Source organism: Pyxicephalus adspersus, chromosome 6, assembly GCF_032062135.1.
Source record: "Pyxicephalus adspersus chromosome 6, UCB_Pads_2.0, whole genome shotgun sequence".
Lineage (NCBI taxonomy): Eukaryota > Metazoa > Chordata > Amphibia > Anura > Pyxicephalidae > Pyxicephalus > Pyxicephalus adspersus.
Genome location: NC_092863.1, coordinates 6600703 through 6617015, shown reverse-complemented (window position 1 = coordinate 6617015; position 16313 = coordinate 6600703). Strand labels below are relative to the sequence as shown.

The following is a 16313-nucleotide window of genomic DNA, read 5'->3' as shown; positions in this document are numbered from 1 at the left end:
AGAGGCAGATTGACACGATAAGAGCCCATTCACACTATTCATTAGGTTGCAGTAATTATTGCTCCATTACAACACTCTTTGCTGACGCATTTGTTTTCATGCACCATGCATTGGGGTGTGCGGCCAGAAATGCAATATTTAGTCATCCCAACCTTCCCACACCTTCAGAGCATAAATGAAGCAACACATAAAAGGATCACAAGAGAGGTAAAGCCAAACACAGAATATGTAAAATTTGCATAAAACTTCAACGTTCTGTATTCCTTGATCTACTATTCAGTTTGATGAATTTTTCTTAATGCGGCTCGTGTATTTTTCCTTATCATGAGCTCGGATTAAATTGCCCAGTTTTGTGCCGGGCTTAATGTATTTAGAACATATGTAACCTTGCACGATGGTGACCGAGTAACAATCGAAGCAACAATGGAAACCGCAATACCATGAACTAGTTGTCAAATAGGAAAAGTCGAGGTTGTGCCAAAATTCTATTACAGTGAAATGTCAATGCGGCCGGTTTAGATGGAAACCTGACTTAGTGGAGTTTCATCTTTAATAATTCCATTCGGCAAATGCCAAGATTTCAGGAAGGGAAAAAGAGATTAAAAAAACAAGGTTGTTGTGCCTTTAACTAGGAGATTATAATTTCTCCAGGGACTTTAGACCCTTTTTAGAAAATCATTAAAAAGTCATTGAGTTCGGGGCTGAGCCTATTAAATCTAGTTAGATTAGAGGAGAAGACTCGCGGCTCTTGTGCGTTTTACTACCTCAGGCAGAACCTCCTGGCAACCCGGCTTGTTTTCAGCAATTATCCATCGTGTAGGAGGCGACGGAGAATCTGGTGGCGCGAGGGCACCATTATTGCATGACTTTTTTGTGTGTTTTCTTTCTACAATGGTGTTGTTTTTATTTTGCGTTGCATTAATTGGTGTGTGTTTTGTGATACTCCTCCTTCATTACTTTGCCGGTGGCCTTGTTGTGTCTACACATTGTCAACTGAACCAGTAAAATTTTTGTTCAATTTTTCGACATACGAGCGGCTGTGTTACTGTGCATGAGCACACACGTGAGCCAATTTGTGCCCATTTTAGTCTTTTTGTTACTCCTAACAGATTCAGGATTATGTAGGTCACAAGAGGGTTTTCAAGTGTTTTGCTATCCCCACCCTACATTCCCCTGACTCCATATGTCTACTTCTCCCCACCTTTCCTCTCCTCCCTCTAATGAGAGCTTGTGTGGCCAGCTCTTTCCTCCAGAGTGTCATTTCTAAGATTCCATACTCCTCTGGGCCTGCAGCTCTTTCTGGAATGTAAGCTCTTGAGCTTGGTGCCTACAAAAAAATGAGTATTTACCATCATATTTTGTATTTTTGTAGTATTGCCGAATTGCACTATTTAGAGCTTGGGCAGCACAGTGGCTCAGTGGTTATCAGTGCTAGGTCCTAGGTTCGAATCCCGTATTTGCGTGGGTTTCCTCCGGGTACTCTGGTTTTGCCCCCACATTCCAAAAACATGCAGTTAGATTAATTGGTGCCCCCCAAATTACCCTTTAGACTGTAATATAGACGTATGACTATGGTAGGGACATTAGATTATGAGTCCCTTTGGGGGACAGCTAGTGACGTGACTATGGGATGGATTATAGACTTTGTAAAGCGTGCGTAGAGTGTTGCACTGTGGCTCGATAGCTATAACTCCTAGAACACTTCTAAAACACCAGTGTCTCCGGTTCAAAGTGGAACTAAACCCGCGATTATTTCCTATATCTGGGCACCGCCATCTTTCTGAGGACATGCTTTGGCCATCTTGTTTGGCCCAAGGGAAGCTGGGATTGTCTGAATCTCAGAAGTTTAAAGTGATACTTTAGATCTAATAATGTCTCCATGGGTTTCCTCCAGGCACTCCATTTACCCCCCACATACCAAACACATATTGGTAAGTTCCTCCTACATCCTAAAAAACATGTTGGTAGGTTCTCCCCCTCAAAAAATACACATGATTATGGATCAGCACTACATAAATATCGGTATTATTATTAAACAGTTTTTAAATAGTGCCAGCATATTACGCAGCTTTGTACAATTAATACTTTGCATTGCAATGAAGCAAAGAAGCATTTTTTCCTTCTTGCAAATGATCTTCTTCAGTGTTCTCCCCGGTTCCTTTTAGCTGGGCGCACCACCTGGCACTTATCAGTAACCATCCGGCTGTTTTTGAGTAGTTACTGAAGAGTTAGGTTATATTACAGGGGCTGCCACCCAGTTCTGGATTAAACACTGCTCTTGGTTATAGCACTCAGATGTAGCACACTGGCTTTAGTGCTCAGATTTATTCGAACATGTTTTGGATACTAGTTAGCAATGCAACATAGAAGGTCCAGACTACCCATCCATGAATACACAGCAATATATCCAGCAATGGAGCTGGGTTATATATGAAAGGCATAGTAAGGGTATGCCACTCGTATATAGATGGGCACCATCTTCCACCCGTAACCCGGTCTCAGCCCCCAGTAGATAATTAGTCGCAGATACCGATGTAACGGGCCCACACATCCTCATTTCAGTGATAATAAAAATCAGGACGAGGGTGCAGCAGGCGGACGGTTCTATGACCAGTAGAAGCCCTGTAACCAGGACACCAGGTCCCTGGTGTGTATGATAATAATTACCCCTCCGTGTGGCTTCCTGGTACAGCCATCTCCGGTGGGGAGGGGGGAGGATGTTATCAATGGTTCCAGGACACAGCTCATCCATTTCACTCTTCAAATAATTGTGTGAGTTGTCCTAATTTTCCTGTCATCCCTGCCCTATATATTTTCTGCCCTGCTTTATTAATATTAAGACCCCCATGCCTTTGTCTGCAGATCAAATTATGTGTACAAGTGTTGTGTGGCTTCCCTTCTTTTAATTTTGCTTTTTCTCTCTTTTTACACAATTTTTATTTAATTTTTGTTTTTTTACTCTGGCTTTGATAACTGATATATAATGATATCCGGTCCTTCGACATGTCCATCATCTTGCATTATCTATCAGGTCAGTTGCTGTGGTTTCAGGTTGTGCCAGAGGCTTCACCGGTAATGATTGTGCAGTATTTGCCCTTTGACCTTTTAAGCCCCATCCCGGGGTTAATGCTGGTTTTAGGCTCTCTCAGGTATCTCTACCCCCTACTAAACTCATTATGGGAAGAGGGGGTAGGGCTCGTCACCTGTCTAGCAACCTATAGATATCATGTTGTGTGTAAGGCTAGGTATACACGTACTATTGTTCTTGTCTGAGGGCTGATATCGAACAAGAATCTTGCGTGTGTACAGGGCTCGTCCTCTATCCTCTGAACGACCGCCCTGACGGAATCATGGACGGGGGAGAGCGCAGCGGGGTGCCGCTACTTCAGTCTTCCTCTCCATAGAGCAGAATGGTGCTGTATGTACAATGCTCATTCATACATCGTGCACTCGCTGTAAAGGATCGTCCAATATTATTGAACGTGTGTGCATATCCTAAAGTAACACAATATCATATAACACAACCAGGACAATAATAATTGTGATATAATTACCACACCCGGTGCCTTGTAATCATTTATTGTCATATTGGCAAATTTCCTTTAGATCTGTGAATTGCTCAGGACCTGTCTGATGGATTCAGATTGATGGTTTAGGTACCTCCACAGGTTTGGAAACCAATCGTGAGGCTAATGGGCCGAAAAAATGGTTCCAAGGATTGGTCATTTAGCGACGGATCTCCTGCCTGGGACAATATTAGAAATTCTTGTCCTCCTATCAATTGCTTGCATTTCTCTTGAATTCCCCTCTCAAGTTGGTGGCCTTGTTAGTTGAGATAATCAACCAATTATCCTTTTTAGTTTATACAGCCCATTGATTTATTATAAAAAAAAAACCCAACCCTCTGTATGTTCCTAAACACAATGTAATGATATGTGTGCATCGTATCATCAAACACGTGTCCGGTGCATCTCCATAATGTCCATTATAACATACGTGGTATGAACAAGAACCTGCACGGAAATTATTATTATTATTAATAAACAGGATTTATATATCACGCACATGTTACGCAGCGCTCTACATTAAATAGGGGTTGCAAATGATGAACAGACAGGAGGAGAGGACCCTGCCCCGAAGAGCTTACAATCTAGAAGGAGGGGGAAGTAACACACAAGAAGGGAGAAATGGCACCGCAAAAGTACTGACGGGAGATCAGTTTCAGAATCTGTCACCTCATCATTATCTGATATAGCTAAAGGACAATAGCAGCCATCCCGGAAAATATAAACATTACACCCCCCTCGCCCTTCCACATTCCTGTTACAGAGAGAAGCTCCCATCCCACATACTCCATCCCAACCCCCACCGTCCAATTTCCCCCCTGCTCCTACACACCGCTCTCACATTCCCCACTGGAGTGAGGAATCCCCCCACACCTGCTCATATATTATCTGCATTTAATGGGAGCAGGACGGATTACCCAGAACCCTTTGCTGCAGCCTGACTCCCACAGGCCAACACAGATATTACGGAGCCTGGGGGGCCATAGAACGTAAGAAGATTTAGATGTAGATCCAAACGCTTCCATCTCAGGGGCTTTAAAGAGACCCCGTTGCAAGGGTTGCGCTCATAAAGCATTTTTAATGCATGGCATCCTGCGTCTTCTGCTGGTAGCCGCCATATTGGATTTGATGTTAGCTCTAGTAGACTCGGAGCCGTCCTGTTTTTTTGATCTCTAGAATTTTCATCCATGTAGGACTTTTTTTAATTTTTATTTAAATGTAATCATAAATAGACGCACGTGAGCAAACATGTCTACACATCCACCATTTGAATATGACAGACGTATGCAAATCCATGGTAAATGCATAAAAAAATGTTGGCTCCAGATATTCCAAGCTTTATGTAATCCAATGCAGCCTGTACTCTCTTGTGTGATCATATTCTAACTTCTAAGGTGGGTTGCAGTCTTGTGATTTCTGATACTGTGGGTGTGTTCGGGAACACTTCTCCTACATTACAACGAGGTACAAAAGAGGGGTTCCCAGATTACTGGAATGCTCTCCCCACCTCATCCTCCGCAAATCCATTTTAATCTTTTAATTGCCCCCTCGTTCTGAGCTGGGAATTATACGGCCAGCCCTCCACACCCTCTGATTACCTCCTGCGATCAGGCGGAGCACCTCCACACAGACACGCTATTAATATCTGCTGCCCTTAGGGATGCTCCCTGCTGAGGTTCTAACTGTTCTAATTATTAGCTTGGATTTCTTACAAGCCCCAGAATCCCATATAAACATCGGACACTATTTTCAGAAATCTTATTACGGCCAAACTAAACTTTCTTAGAAAAGTTCTTCCTTACTAGGAAACTTTTTTTTTTTAAAGAGAACCTGTCAGTTGAAATGGAAGCACTTTCACATACGTTATATTCTGTGCCGAGTCTCCTGCATGTGCAGGAACTACAAATGGGAGCCATGCACGGTAACTCCTCCCCCTCCGGATATGATCGCCTCCAGTGGGCGGAGCTTTGCTTCATTAATTCCTAATTACATCTGTTTATCAGTTTTATGATATGGCTTATCAGGAAGTTAGCAAATATTTCCCTGCACCGTTCTGCTTTAAATTTCGCTTTTTAAACTCTCTCTGTATTGTCTAAACATTCCATTATGTTTATTGGCCCTTGAATGCCAGCGGTAGGATGAGTCTTCTTCACGTTCTGTCTGATGTATCATATGCCGCGTGCTTGCACCGTTAATGGGCCCGGACTGTTCTATAATTCATGCATGAACTGATGTGACCGGACCACAGCTTCAATTAACTGTTTCCTGTCTACCTATAGCATATGCACAACGGCCGGGGGTATCCGGGGGCCCCTACAATCCACTGCAGCCAAATGCTGGGGGACTACAAATTACAGCACAATAAAAATGAAAGGATAGGTCCACATGAAACAATCGATTTGCTGACTGGCTGGTTAAGGAACCCACTGCTTTCTACAGTAATTCCTTCTTCTGAATAGAGGAAAAGAAAAAGGAGAACAGAACAGGACTATTATTATTATTATTATTATTATTATTATTATTATTATTATTAAACAGGATTTATATAGCGCCAACATATTACCCAGCGCTGTAAATTTTAAGGCCTCAAAAGTCAATTCCAAGCAATTTAAAATGCCAGAAACCTTTATTAATACTCATTACAAACAACAATTCAACATTTTAAAAATGACATGATTCCAGTAGTTAGTGTTGGCCCGACGCGTTTCGCAGTAAGAAATATCAGCTTCATCAGTTGATGTAACCGGTGCAGCCAATGAGGATGGGAGTTTGGTTGCTTTTAATTAAACAAAAGTGTACCTGTCATGTCTGGTGTATATACTGCACTCGTTTCTTTACTAAATACTGAACCTTGACCAACATTTCCATTGAAATTGCACTTTTATGTTTATATATTATGTGTCTGCTCTTCCCACTCGTTGTCCATTTCCCACCAATAACCTGTCTCCTTCTCTTTTTAGGTGACGATGTGACCGTGATCGAGCCAGGCAGTTCGGACAGCCGGGAGGAACGGGTGGACTTGTACTCGCAGGGCGAGGAATCCCTCCAAGGCGGAGAGGCCAGTTATATCACTCACACGCTGGGGCTGGAAAAAGATGAAACTCACCCGCAGGTCACCAGCGTCTCCAACCTGCGCAGCGCCCTCCTGAGCAAGAACAGCTTGTTGTCCCTTAAGGCCGACGTCCTGGGGGAGGAGAGCTCGCTTCTGTTTGAATACCTGCCCAAAGGTACCCACTCACTCTCTCGTAAGTCCCTCTTTCTTCTTTCTGTGTCCTTCCTATATGGAAGTGGTGATGGCTGACCGCCCGCCAAAGCTTTAATTTGCAGAAAGGTGGAGGCCGCTACTTTCACTTCTTTATTCACCATGGCAGCAATTGTTGATTATTATATAGGTTGTGATTTGCATTATTTGCTTTCTCTGTGTTCATTGTTCTCGTCCCGGACTCACGGGGTTAACCCAGCCCCATCCTATTTGGGGAAATGGCAACTTCCTCTTAGAATGCGCCAGATTTAAGGGGATGTGAAATTGCCTCTTTTCCCGTCTCTTCTTCCTTATGTTAAAGGAGAAGCAACTCTCATATCCCTTATGTTTCTGTCTCTCTCTCTCTCTCTCTCTCTCTCCTCCCAATCTCTCTCTCTTGCTCGCTCTCTCTCCTCCCAATCTCTCTCTCCCCACTCCCAATCTCTCTCTCTCTCATCACTCCCAATCTCTCTCTCTCTCTCTCTCTTTCTCTCTCTCATCACTCTCAATCTCTCTCTCTTTCTCTCATCTCTCTCTCTCTCTCTCTCTCTCTCTCTCTCTCTCTCCCCCCCCCCTCTCTCTCTCTCTCTCTTTCTCTCATCTCTCTCTCTCTCTCTCTCTCTCTCTCTCTCTCTCTCTCTCTCTCTTTCCACTCTCAATCTCTCTCTTTCTCTCATCTCTCTCTCTCTCTTTCTCTCATCTCTCTCTCTCTCTCCCATCCCAATCTCTCTCCCATTCTCTCTGTATTCACTGCAGTTCCTCTTTTAGGTCTGGTGAATAAAGTGATATAAATATGCAATTAACCGCCAAGGGTTTATATCGCCTGTGAAGAGGACTGTTTAGTAATTTTACAAATTCTAATATAAATGGTGACCCTGGATGATGCAAGAGATGAGGACAGAGTACGGGGAGCGAGGTGTTAAATACCTGCAAATGTTACCCAGAATGCTTTATATACATCTGCTGGGTACGCTGCATGATAGTTAATATTTTTACCTGCAGCAGTGTTTTCTGATTTTTATTTCTTGCTGATGTTGACATCATAGCTGTATTGGGCTGCTTTGTTTCCTTTATGAAGTGATAGTGTTGGGGTTTTCCTATGTCTCAATGTGTTGTTGATAACAGGTCCCCCATGGTGCCGGATGTTCGGGGTTAGACCTCTATTGGTACACGTCCCCAAAAAATGTCGAGGTCACCTCTGTCAATGCTTGTGCAATGGAAAGTTTGGACAAAGCTCTTTGATAAGTTATCCATTGCTTGTCCCTAGCATTATAATATTAGACCAGGTTATAAAGAAAGTTTTATAAATGGCATGGGTATGATATCACAGATACATATATATGTTAGCTTTTAGCCTCATGACTTGGAATCCTGAGTGGTCGGCCCAATGGGTGGGGGGGATAATAATGGAGTTAAAATGGAACCTTAAAGATGAACTAAACTCAAAACTGTCTAAAACAAAAAAAAATACACTTACCTTCAATCCCGCAGCGCAGTCGATGGGTCCGGAGGGGTCTTCCATCGTGTCTCACGTCGTCCTGATACCCGTCCTTGTACCAGCGCCGCCATCTTTGCCTCTAATTCCAGGTTCTCCTTCCTCCGTCACCCCACCCAGGCGCAAGATTGCCCATCTTACTTCGCATGCGTAAATTTTTCTCGTTTCACGAAAAGTCTCCTTCTGTGTATGCCCGAGATGTTGAGGCATGAGCAGAAGGAACAGCCAAGCATACGTGACGTAGGTCTCCCGGGAGGCTTTACGCTCCCATTCCTTCTCGATGCTGCACCTTTTTTTTTTTTTAAAAAGGGTGTTGCACTTAATAAAACCTAAACAGAATTTTTACCTTCCATAAAAGGTACATATAGTCTACCCTTATATGTAAAGTGAATAATTCGAGTTTAAGTACGCTTTTAAGGATTTCCTCAAATGTTCTCCCCACGACCCCTTTCATTGTCTGACCCCAGGACCTGAGTTGTGACTTCATTGGCTGTGGCCTTGTTCCTATCATAGTATAGAATATGGCGGGTAGTCAGCAGCACTTTGTATTTCTATCTCCGTCCTGTGATTTCTGTGTCTGGGTTCACGCTGCTACCTGCAGTGCAAGGCTGCGCCTGGTCATGTGAGGACAGCGATTACAGCAGGCGTGGCAGGAGGGGGAGGGGGTGTCTTGATGTATTATTAGTGATCTTATCCACGGAGAATTAAAGGGTCAGCGTGTGTCTGCTCCAGGTATTCCGAGCTGTGCCAACCCCAGGAATGTAGTGCCCGATGGTGTATAATATACAGGGGCACTTACTTGGTGGGTGACGGCATCTAAACTTATTGTTAGTGTGTATGAGCAAGATGAGCAAAATACCAACCTGGAATATTCATGATATACATTGTATTATATGTATGATATATTCTTCTTAGTAGGTGTGCAGTCTCTGACCGTCTCCTGTAATGTGTCCCCAGTCTCTGACCGTCTCCTGTAATATTTCTACAGTCTCTGAATGTCTCCTGTAATGTGTCCCCAGTCTCTGACCGTCTCCTGTAATATGTCCGCAGTCTCTGACCATCTCCTGTAATATGTCCGCAGTCTCTGACCATCTCCTGTAATACGTCCCCGGTCTCTGAATGTCTCCTGTAATATGTCCGCAGTCTCTGACCGTTTCCTGTAATGTGTCCCAGGACTGTCTCCTGTAATATGTCCGCAGTCCCTGACCGTCTCCTCTAATATTTCAACAGTCTCTGACCGTCTCCTGTAATGTGTCTTCAGTCTCTGACCGTCTCCTGTAATGTGTCCAGTCTCTGACTGTCTCCTGTAATATGTCCAGTCTCTGACTGTCTCCTGTAATATGTCCAGTCTCTGACCGTCTCTTGTAATGTGTCCCCAGTCTCTGACTGTCTCCTGTAATATGTCCAGTCTCTGACCGTCTCTTGTAATGTGTCCCCAGTCTCTGACTGTCTCCTGTAGCATGTCTGAAGTCTCTGACCATGAAAGAGCACCACTCCCCCTTGTTTTGGCCTGTTTAGTTTCTTCTTTAGCATTGACATCACATTTACATGATATAATTCGCCACCATTGTACTTTATGAAAATAAATTGGTGTAAAGTAGAATTCTTTGTTTTGAAGTCACAGCTTTATTAGTTACTCCTTGTGCTGACGGGATCTCTTCTGTCTCTTTCAGTAAATGAATTCACCGTCATTCGCAAGAAGTTCAAGTGCCCGTACTGCAGCTTCTCCGCCATGCACCAGTGCATTCTGAAGAGACACATGCGCTCTCACACCGGGGAGCGGCCTTATCCTTGTGAGATCTGCGGCAAGAAGTTCACCAGGAGGGAACACATGAAGCGCCACACGCTGGTAAGGAGCTGCACTGCACCCTGCTTTTCTTCACTATGTTCTTCCCTGGGAGATTACATATGTTGGGCTTGCTGGGAGTGGTAGTTGTTCACAACTTTATACCCTGCCAGTCACTCTGCTCTGTTATTGGCTGCAGCATGGCCAGTAAGGGGGTGGAGCCAGAACCAGGGAACACTCCGACTTGCAGTATATATTTGCTGCTGTCCTTTATCTTCCTGTACCACAAATGCAATAACAATGGTTGGGTTCTGAAGGTGCGCAGACAAATCAGCCAACAATTTAGCCATTTCATTCTAGCAAACTAAAAGAAATTCCCCCACATCCATCCTTCCCTTTACATGCAGCATTGTCACGTCAGGCAGGGTCGTCCCTCTCGCCCGGCTATGATGCGCTCTCATAACGATGTCTTATTAATTGGAGACAGGAGGTGATATGAGCCCATTACTTTGTGTCTGGTTGCCATGGAGACTCCGGCTGACTTAAAGGACCGCATCCACCTGATCAGAAATCTTTGACGTAGAAAAGCTTTTAACGCCTTCAAGAACTGCGGCAAAATGCGAACGCTGCCATCGCTTTGCTTTCCTTTAAAAAAATGCGACTTTTTTGGCTTTCTTAAACTTTGGTGCCGGGAAGAATTACACAGATCTGAGGTTTGGACTTCACTTAGTGCTTGCTTGTTCCTGGTTACAAATATTGATCTTAATAAATAGATTCACCCCTCCGAGAGTCCCACAGCATGGACATTTCGTGATACGAGAGGGTCCCCACCAGTAAAGAGCCCCACATTCACCTTTCCTCTGGTGCCACCAATCAGCTAGCTGTGGCCATTGCACGGGACAGATCCGGGTTCACCCAAAGGTCTCTGCTCTGCTCCAACATATGAAGTACCTGCTATGTATACCAATGACCTGATTTTATTTTTGTGTCATGCAATCTCCTGCTAGAAATGGGGTCGCATTGCTTGGGGTGGGGGGGCGCACGCTCCAATCTCTGACCATTACCTTTGACCGACCTCAAACAAGAAGTGGCCGAAGAGCGGGAAGTAGGTCATCGCTGGACGGCTCCATCCTGTCTGTGCGATGGTTGCACGGAGGTGGAGCTCCCAGCACATCCTGTGCCCTACTGGGTGTAATTCACTGCTCAGACCTAATCTACCAAATTGTGGTAACACATTCTTCTTTTTCAATTTTTTTTATATATAAACTTTACGGTGTAAAGATAACAGTCACTGAAGGAGCGATAACAGTCCTTGTCCGCATGAGGAGCGGCTTGTTTTCTCCAGCAATTGTCAGTAGGGTATAAATTGATGAAAAAATCTGATTGGTTGAAAGTATATTAAAAAAAAATCTGATTGGTTAAAAGAATATTTAAAAAATCTGATTGGTTGAGAGGGCAAAATACTCCACCCCCGCTTATTTGCCCCACCATCTTTTCCTATCTGGATAAAGCAAAAGCTGCAGAAACTAATAAGATCCATGACCGCCCCCCGTGCCTGGCTGTACATTTTTTTTTACACTTCCTTATATCCGTACCCCCCCCCATCCTATCCCTCCTTCCTCTTCCTCCCCCATCGCTCCCTCATCCTTACCTTTAATCCCCCAAATCCTAATATTTATAGCTGTGAAATTTAACAAGATGAGGTCATTGGAGTCCTCCTTATTCATCCTAGCAGAAGAAAGAAATAACGATCCTCATTTTACAGATTATTATTATTATTATTAATAAACAGGATTTATATAGCGCTAACATATTACACAGCGATGTACAATAAATAGGGGGTGCAAATGACAAACGGATACAGACAGTGACACAGGAGGAGGCGAGGACCCTGACCTAAAGAGCTTACAATCTAAGAATATGATTGCAAATTCAGAATTCAGGAGCCGGTCAACCCCAAAAGTCAGCCCTTCTCCTACAGCCCCGCCGAGGTTCTAACACAGAATCTTTGCACCAAAATAACACATTTTACCAGCAGGTGATGCTGCGGGCGGAGGGGACCCTTCCTGTTTTCGTGCTTTGGAAATCCCCTTATGACATTTTGTCAGACAAGTGGACCTGTCTATACACAAGTGTACCGGGTTATTATTCCACCTTTCATAGACGCGAGGGCTTTATACTTCTGATCTCTCCCCAGTAAATTGCAGGGCTGTGTTTTTAAGCAGAATCGGTTTGTCCTGTGAGACGGCTTTGTGTGCGTAGGTGACAGGTCCACCCCCGGGTATGAGAGGACTCTGCACATGAAAGAATCCACCTTGAAGATGGGAAATTACAGGGCACGGTTAATGATTAATCCTCAGGTTTTAAACATTGATGAATTGGGGTAAAGCCCAGCGCTGTCAGGCCGACACACCCTATGACAGGCAAGAGGGAGGACGAACTCTGCCCCCTGCTGGTGAACCAGTGACTGCACACGCGGTGAGCTCCGCTTACATTGCAAGCGGCTGCATAACATAAAATGTCATTATTATTATAAGTCTGGGGACTCATTGCTGCAACATTTTAATATGAAGCCAGATATCTGAGTACGGCGCAGGCTCACTAGGAACTCTTATACTCATCCCCCTTGTTTTGGGGAAACAGTTCAATCCATAGGTTTATTGTGGACTAGAAAAGGACAAAGGCCCAGATTTATTGAAGATTTCCTAGGCTGCAGAGAATACACTTTCATCAGTGAAGCTGGGTGATCCAGCAAACCTGGAATGGATCTGGTCCAGGATTGAAAACATTTGCTAACAAATAGCTAATGACTTTTAGGAAATCCATTCCAGGTTTGCTGGATCACCCAGCTTCACTGATGAAAGTGTATCCTCTCCAGGCTTGGAGAACTTTAATAAATCAGAGCCAAAGTGAGAGGTGACCACAACAAAGTGTTTATAGATGCAGGGTCCATCCAGGTATGGGTCATGTGACCTTGTTGCAGGGGTGTAGCCGTCTGACTGTGGCCAATCACCAATCCCGAACATTGTCATGTGATATGGAACAAGAATGACCTTGTATAATAAACAACACAGAGTTTACACAGAAATAGGCCCTTGGATGGGGGGAGATTAGGATCATAAGGAAACTGATATCTTCTTGCAACCCAGCATTGGCCCGTCTGTAGGGACATCTGAACCAACAACAGGTTGCAGAATTGAGAATATACGAGGCGAGTGACAACCAATCACTGTGGTTGTCCATGGAAAGTGTAAGGATAAAATCAGGATTCTGATTGGTTTATTTTTGTATAAAGTCTTTCACTTATTGTGGCCCAAACTGAGCGCTTTAAGGAAGGCCGATGGATATCTCGATATGTTGTTTTTTCCTCCACCACCCACTCCAAATTGCCCCCTCCTCGGGGATAAGTCTCAGGGACACTCCGTCAGTGCCACTTATATGGGCTCATTAGGAAGCCGCCATCACCGTTGCCATGGCAGCAGTGCCCGCTCTGTCTTGCAGTGTCCTCTGCTGTCACATAATTGCAGGACCATCTGTCTCCTCATCTGACTGCGCCGAGCCTCCTTCCCCGAGTAACCAGAGCCAGCCGGGGGACCGTCTCACCCAGCGCTCTTCCTCCAGGGGCGCCACCCATCTGTCTGTCTGCATCAGATTCTGTGCCCGGCAGAGATCTGTACCGTATTCCTTCCAGTGCTAGACAAAAGGATTGATTTATTAGTGAAAGGGCTGGGCTGTTACCCGTAGCAACTAATATGGCAATGTTTCAGTTGTCACCAATTCAGGAATATCATATTGGGGACACCTGCACTGGTAATAGCTGGCTAATAGGGGACTGATTTTATTTTGGAGGAAATTTGTTCAATTTTGTTTTCTTGTCTCCTCACCAGGTCCACAGCAAGGATAAGAAGTACGTCTGCAAGGTGTGCAATCGCGTCTTTATGTCTGCCGCCAGCGTGGGCATCAAGCACGGCTCCAGGAGGCACGGGGTGTGCGTGGATTGTGCGGGAAGAGGCGTAGCCCACGGGGGTCACTCCCCAGACGCCGTCTACTCCAGCGAAGGGCACTACCTGGAAGACGTGGACGAGCTCAAGGTGGACGAAGACATAGGAGGAGAGGAGGACGACGACATCAAGTGGAAAGACGAGGCAGAGACCTCTCAGGACGACGTTATACTCGAGGACGATGAGATCGAAGAATGCACGCCGGACGTCAGCCGCGGCCCAATGAAAGAATTCACCTGGATTGCCTAGTCCTGGGGGCCCGAACTTTCCAAAAACTCCTCCATGGAGAGATTTTTGTTGAGGTAACGGGCCCTTCCTGTGAGAAGTCAAGGGGTGCAGTTGGTCATGTGATATTTAAGGGTCCACATTGTGCCTGGCCACCTGTGTTTTCTGTGGGAAGAGCCTCGGGCACCGCCCTACACCTGGCACGGAAAGGTTAACAAGCCCGCCGATTGACTAATCCTCACCTGCCGTGGCATCTGGCAACCAACTGTCCCAGATCCATGCTGTCCATACTGTACAAAGGTTTCTGGTTTTTCTTTCCCATAACCCACAAGCGCTGCATGAGACATTTCTATCAAATTTTTTATTTTTTAGTCCCCTCTTTTAAAGAGCACCTGTCTCATACATAGGAGAGCAGCCATCATCACACGTTGACCACTTTCCAATAATGCCGCTCGCAGGAACTAAAGAAAGTTATTGGACTTTAGAATTGGACGCTGGATAAAGAAAAAGCTCCTCCCAACTTGAATTTTCCATTGTGGGGGGGGGGGGGGGTTTGGGGCAAGAAAATCTCTTGCCATATTGCCCCTGCTCTTTAGGACCCCAATGGGTAAGATCTCTCTTCCCCTCTGGCATTGGCATGACCTGTGGTTTGGTAACTTTCATGTGCCACTAGAGGGCACACCTCTGTGTTGTGACAACACGGTGATAAATACAATCGGGGGGCGGCGCTCATTTTTGCCGGGTGGTGTACCGGTTCCTTCCTATCCACACGCAGAACCGGACGTGCTCAGGATTTAATTGGATATCCTTGAATGATGTTGGAGAGTTCCACCAAACAAGTGGCGATTAATCAGACATGAAAATATAAAATGGTTATTGTTGGTTTTCTGTACCCCAGATTGTCCAGGGGTGGAGAGATATAAGGGTCAGGACCCCTTTATAACAGCTTGTAAGCCCCCAGGGTTGCCCCATCCGTCCTCCATGCCAAATACGGCCTCCATACGCCCGGGGTGTAGATGTTGGCACAGCGCAGTCCTCCCCCGCTCATACATTGCTAATGATTACAAGACAGGAAGTGGTGGCTCGGGGGAACTCGACGTTCCCTCTGCCCTTCCCCCATAATGATATAATAATTATATTAATGGCTCCTGGTTAGACGCAGCTGGCTGACCACATGCGGGAGATTATTCTCTTATTAAAGGATGGACTCTGGGAGGGGGGGCCAGCAGAGCCGAGCCCATCATGTCTGGTTAGAATTGCAGGATTACCAGGCGCCTCCTCTGTAATGGGGGGGTACGGGATGTGCATTTGGTTCTGCAAATTACACTGACAGGGATCGCTGCACGTGCAGCCTGCTGAGACTTGTAGTTCTTCCATCATTTATAAGATTCAGAGGTTGTGTTAGCACTCCGCGTCTGTAGGAGATGGGGGAATTCTGAGCCATGAGTTGGACTGGTTGCTAGGGGAGATGCTGCCATACATACCCATTTATTTCTATCTGTGGCATTATTTTCCCCAGCTACCAGCTCAGCTTTTCAGATAGGGCCCCGGACCCCACACAGCCGTCTCCTATGGAAGTTATTACTGAGTTTGTCACAGCTTCTGCACACAAGCAAGCTAGAAATGTTTTACCCGGAGAGACTCTTTAAAATCTTTTTACTTTTTTTAATACCATTGTTAACAGGCTCTTGAAGTATCCAAGCTGGCATGTAGTATTGTACAGACGTTTCTGTCGGAAGCCCCATTCCTTGTTCCTATGTCTCTTCCAGCCTTCCCTCTCCAAGGCATTGAATGCCCTACCTATCGTCCTATCACTGACTGAAGTCTAAAGTTCCACTAATAAAATTATAAACAATACTTCAACAGCCTGTAACGATATCTGGGAAATCTCCCTTCCCGCATACTAAAAAAAAATTAAACTATTTATATTATCAGAATGCAAAAACTGGATTTTTTTGCAGCTTTCCTGGCCGCCCCAGAGAGCGTCGGTAACTTTTTC

At 45.0% G+C, this 16313-nt stretch overlaps 1 protein-coding gene across 4 annotated transcripts in view; it reads left to right on the top strand.

Moving 5' to 3' along the window:
• Positions 1-16233, top strand: part of ZBTB46 (zinc finger and BTB domain containing 46) — a 41433-nt gene extending 25200 nt beyond the window's left edge. For 3 of the 4 annotated variants that reach the window (XM_072414342.1, XM_072414341.1, XM_072414340.1), the window contains exons 4-6: positions 6527-6811; positions 9976-10151; positions 13976-16233. In XM_072414342.1, the coding sequence (XP_072270443.1) occupies positions 6527-6811; positions 9976-10151; positions 13976-14338 (824 nt within the window). In that variant the 3' untranslated portion in view covers positions 14339-16233. The remainder of the gene's footprint in view (positions 1-6526; positions 6812-9975; positions 10152-13975) is intronic. The other variant, XM_072414343.1, reaches the window with a different exon arrangement.
• The last annotated feature ends 80 nt before the right edge of the window (positions 16234-16313 follow it).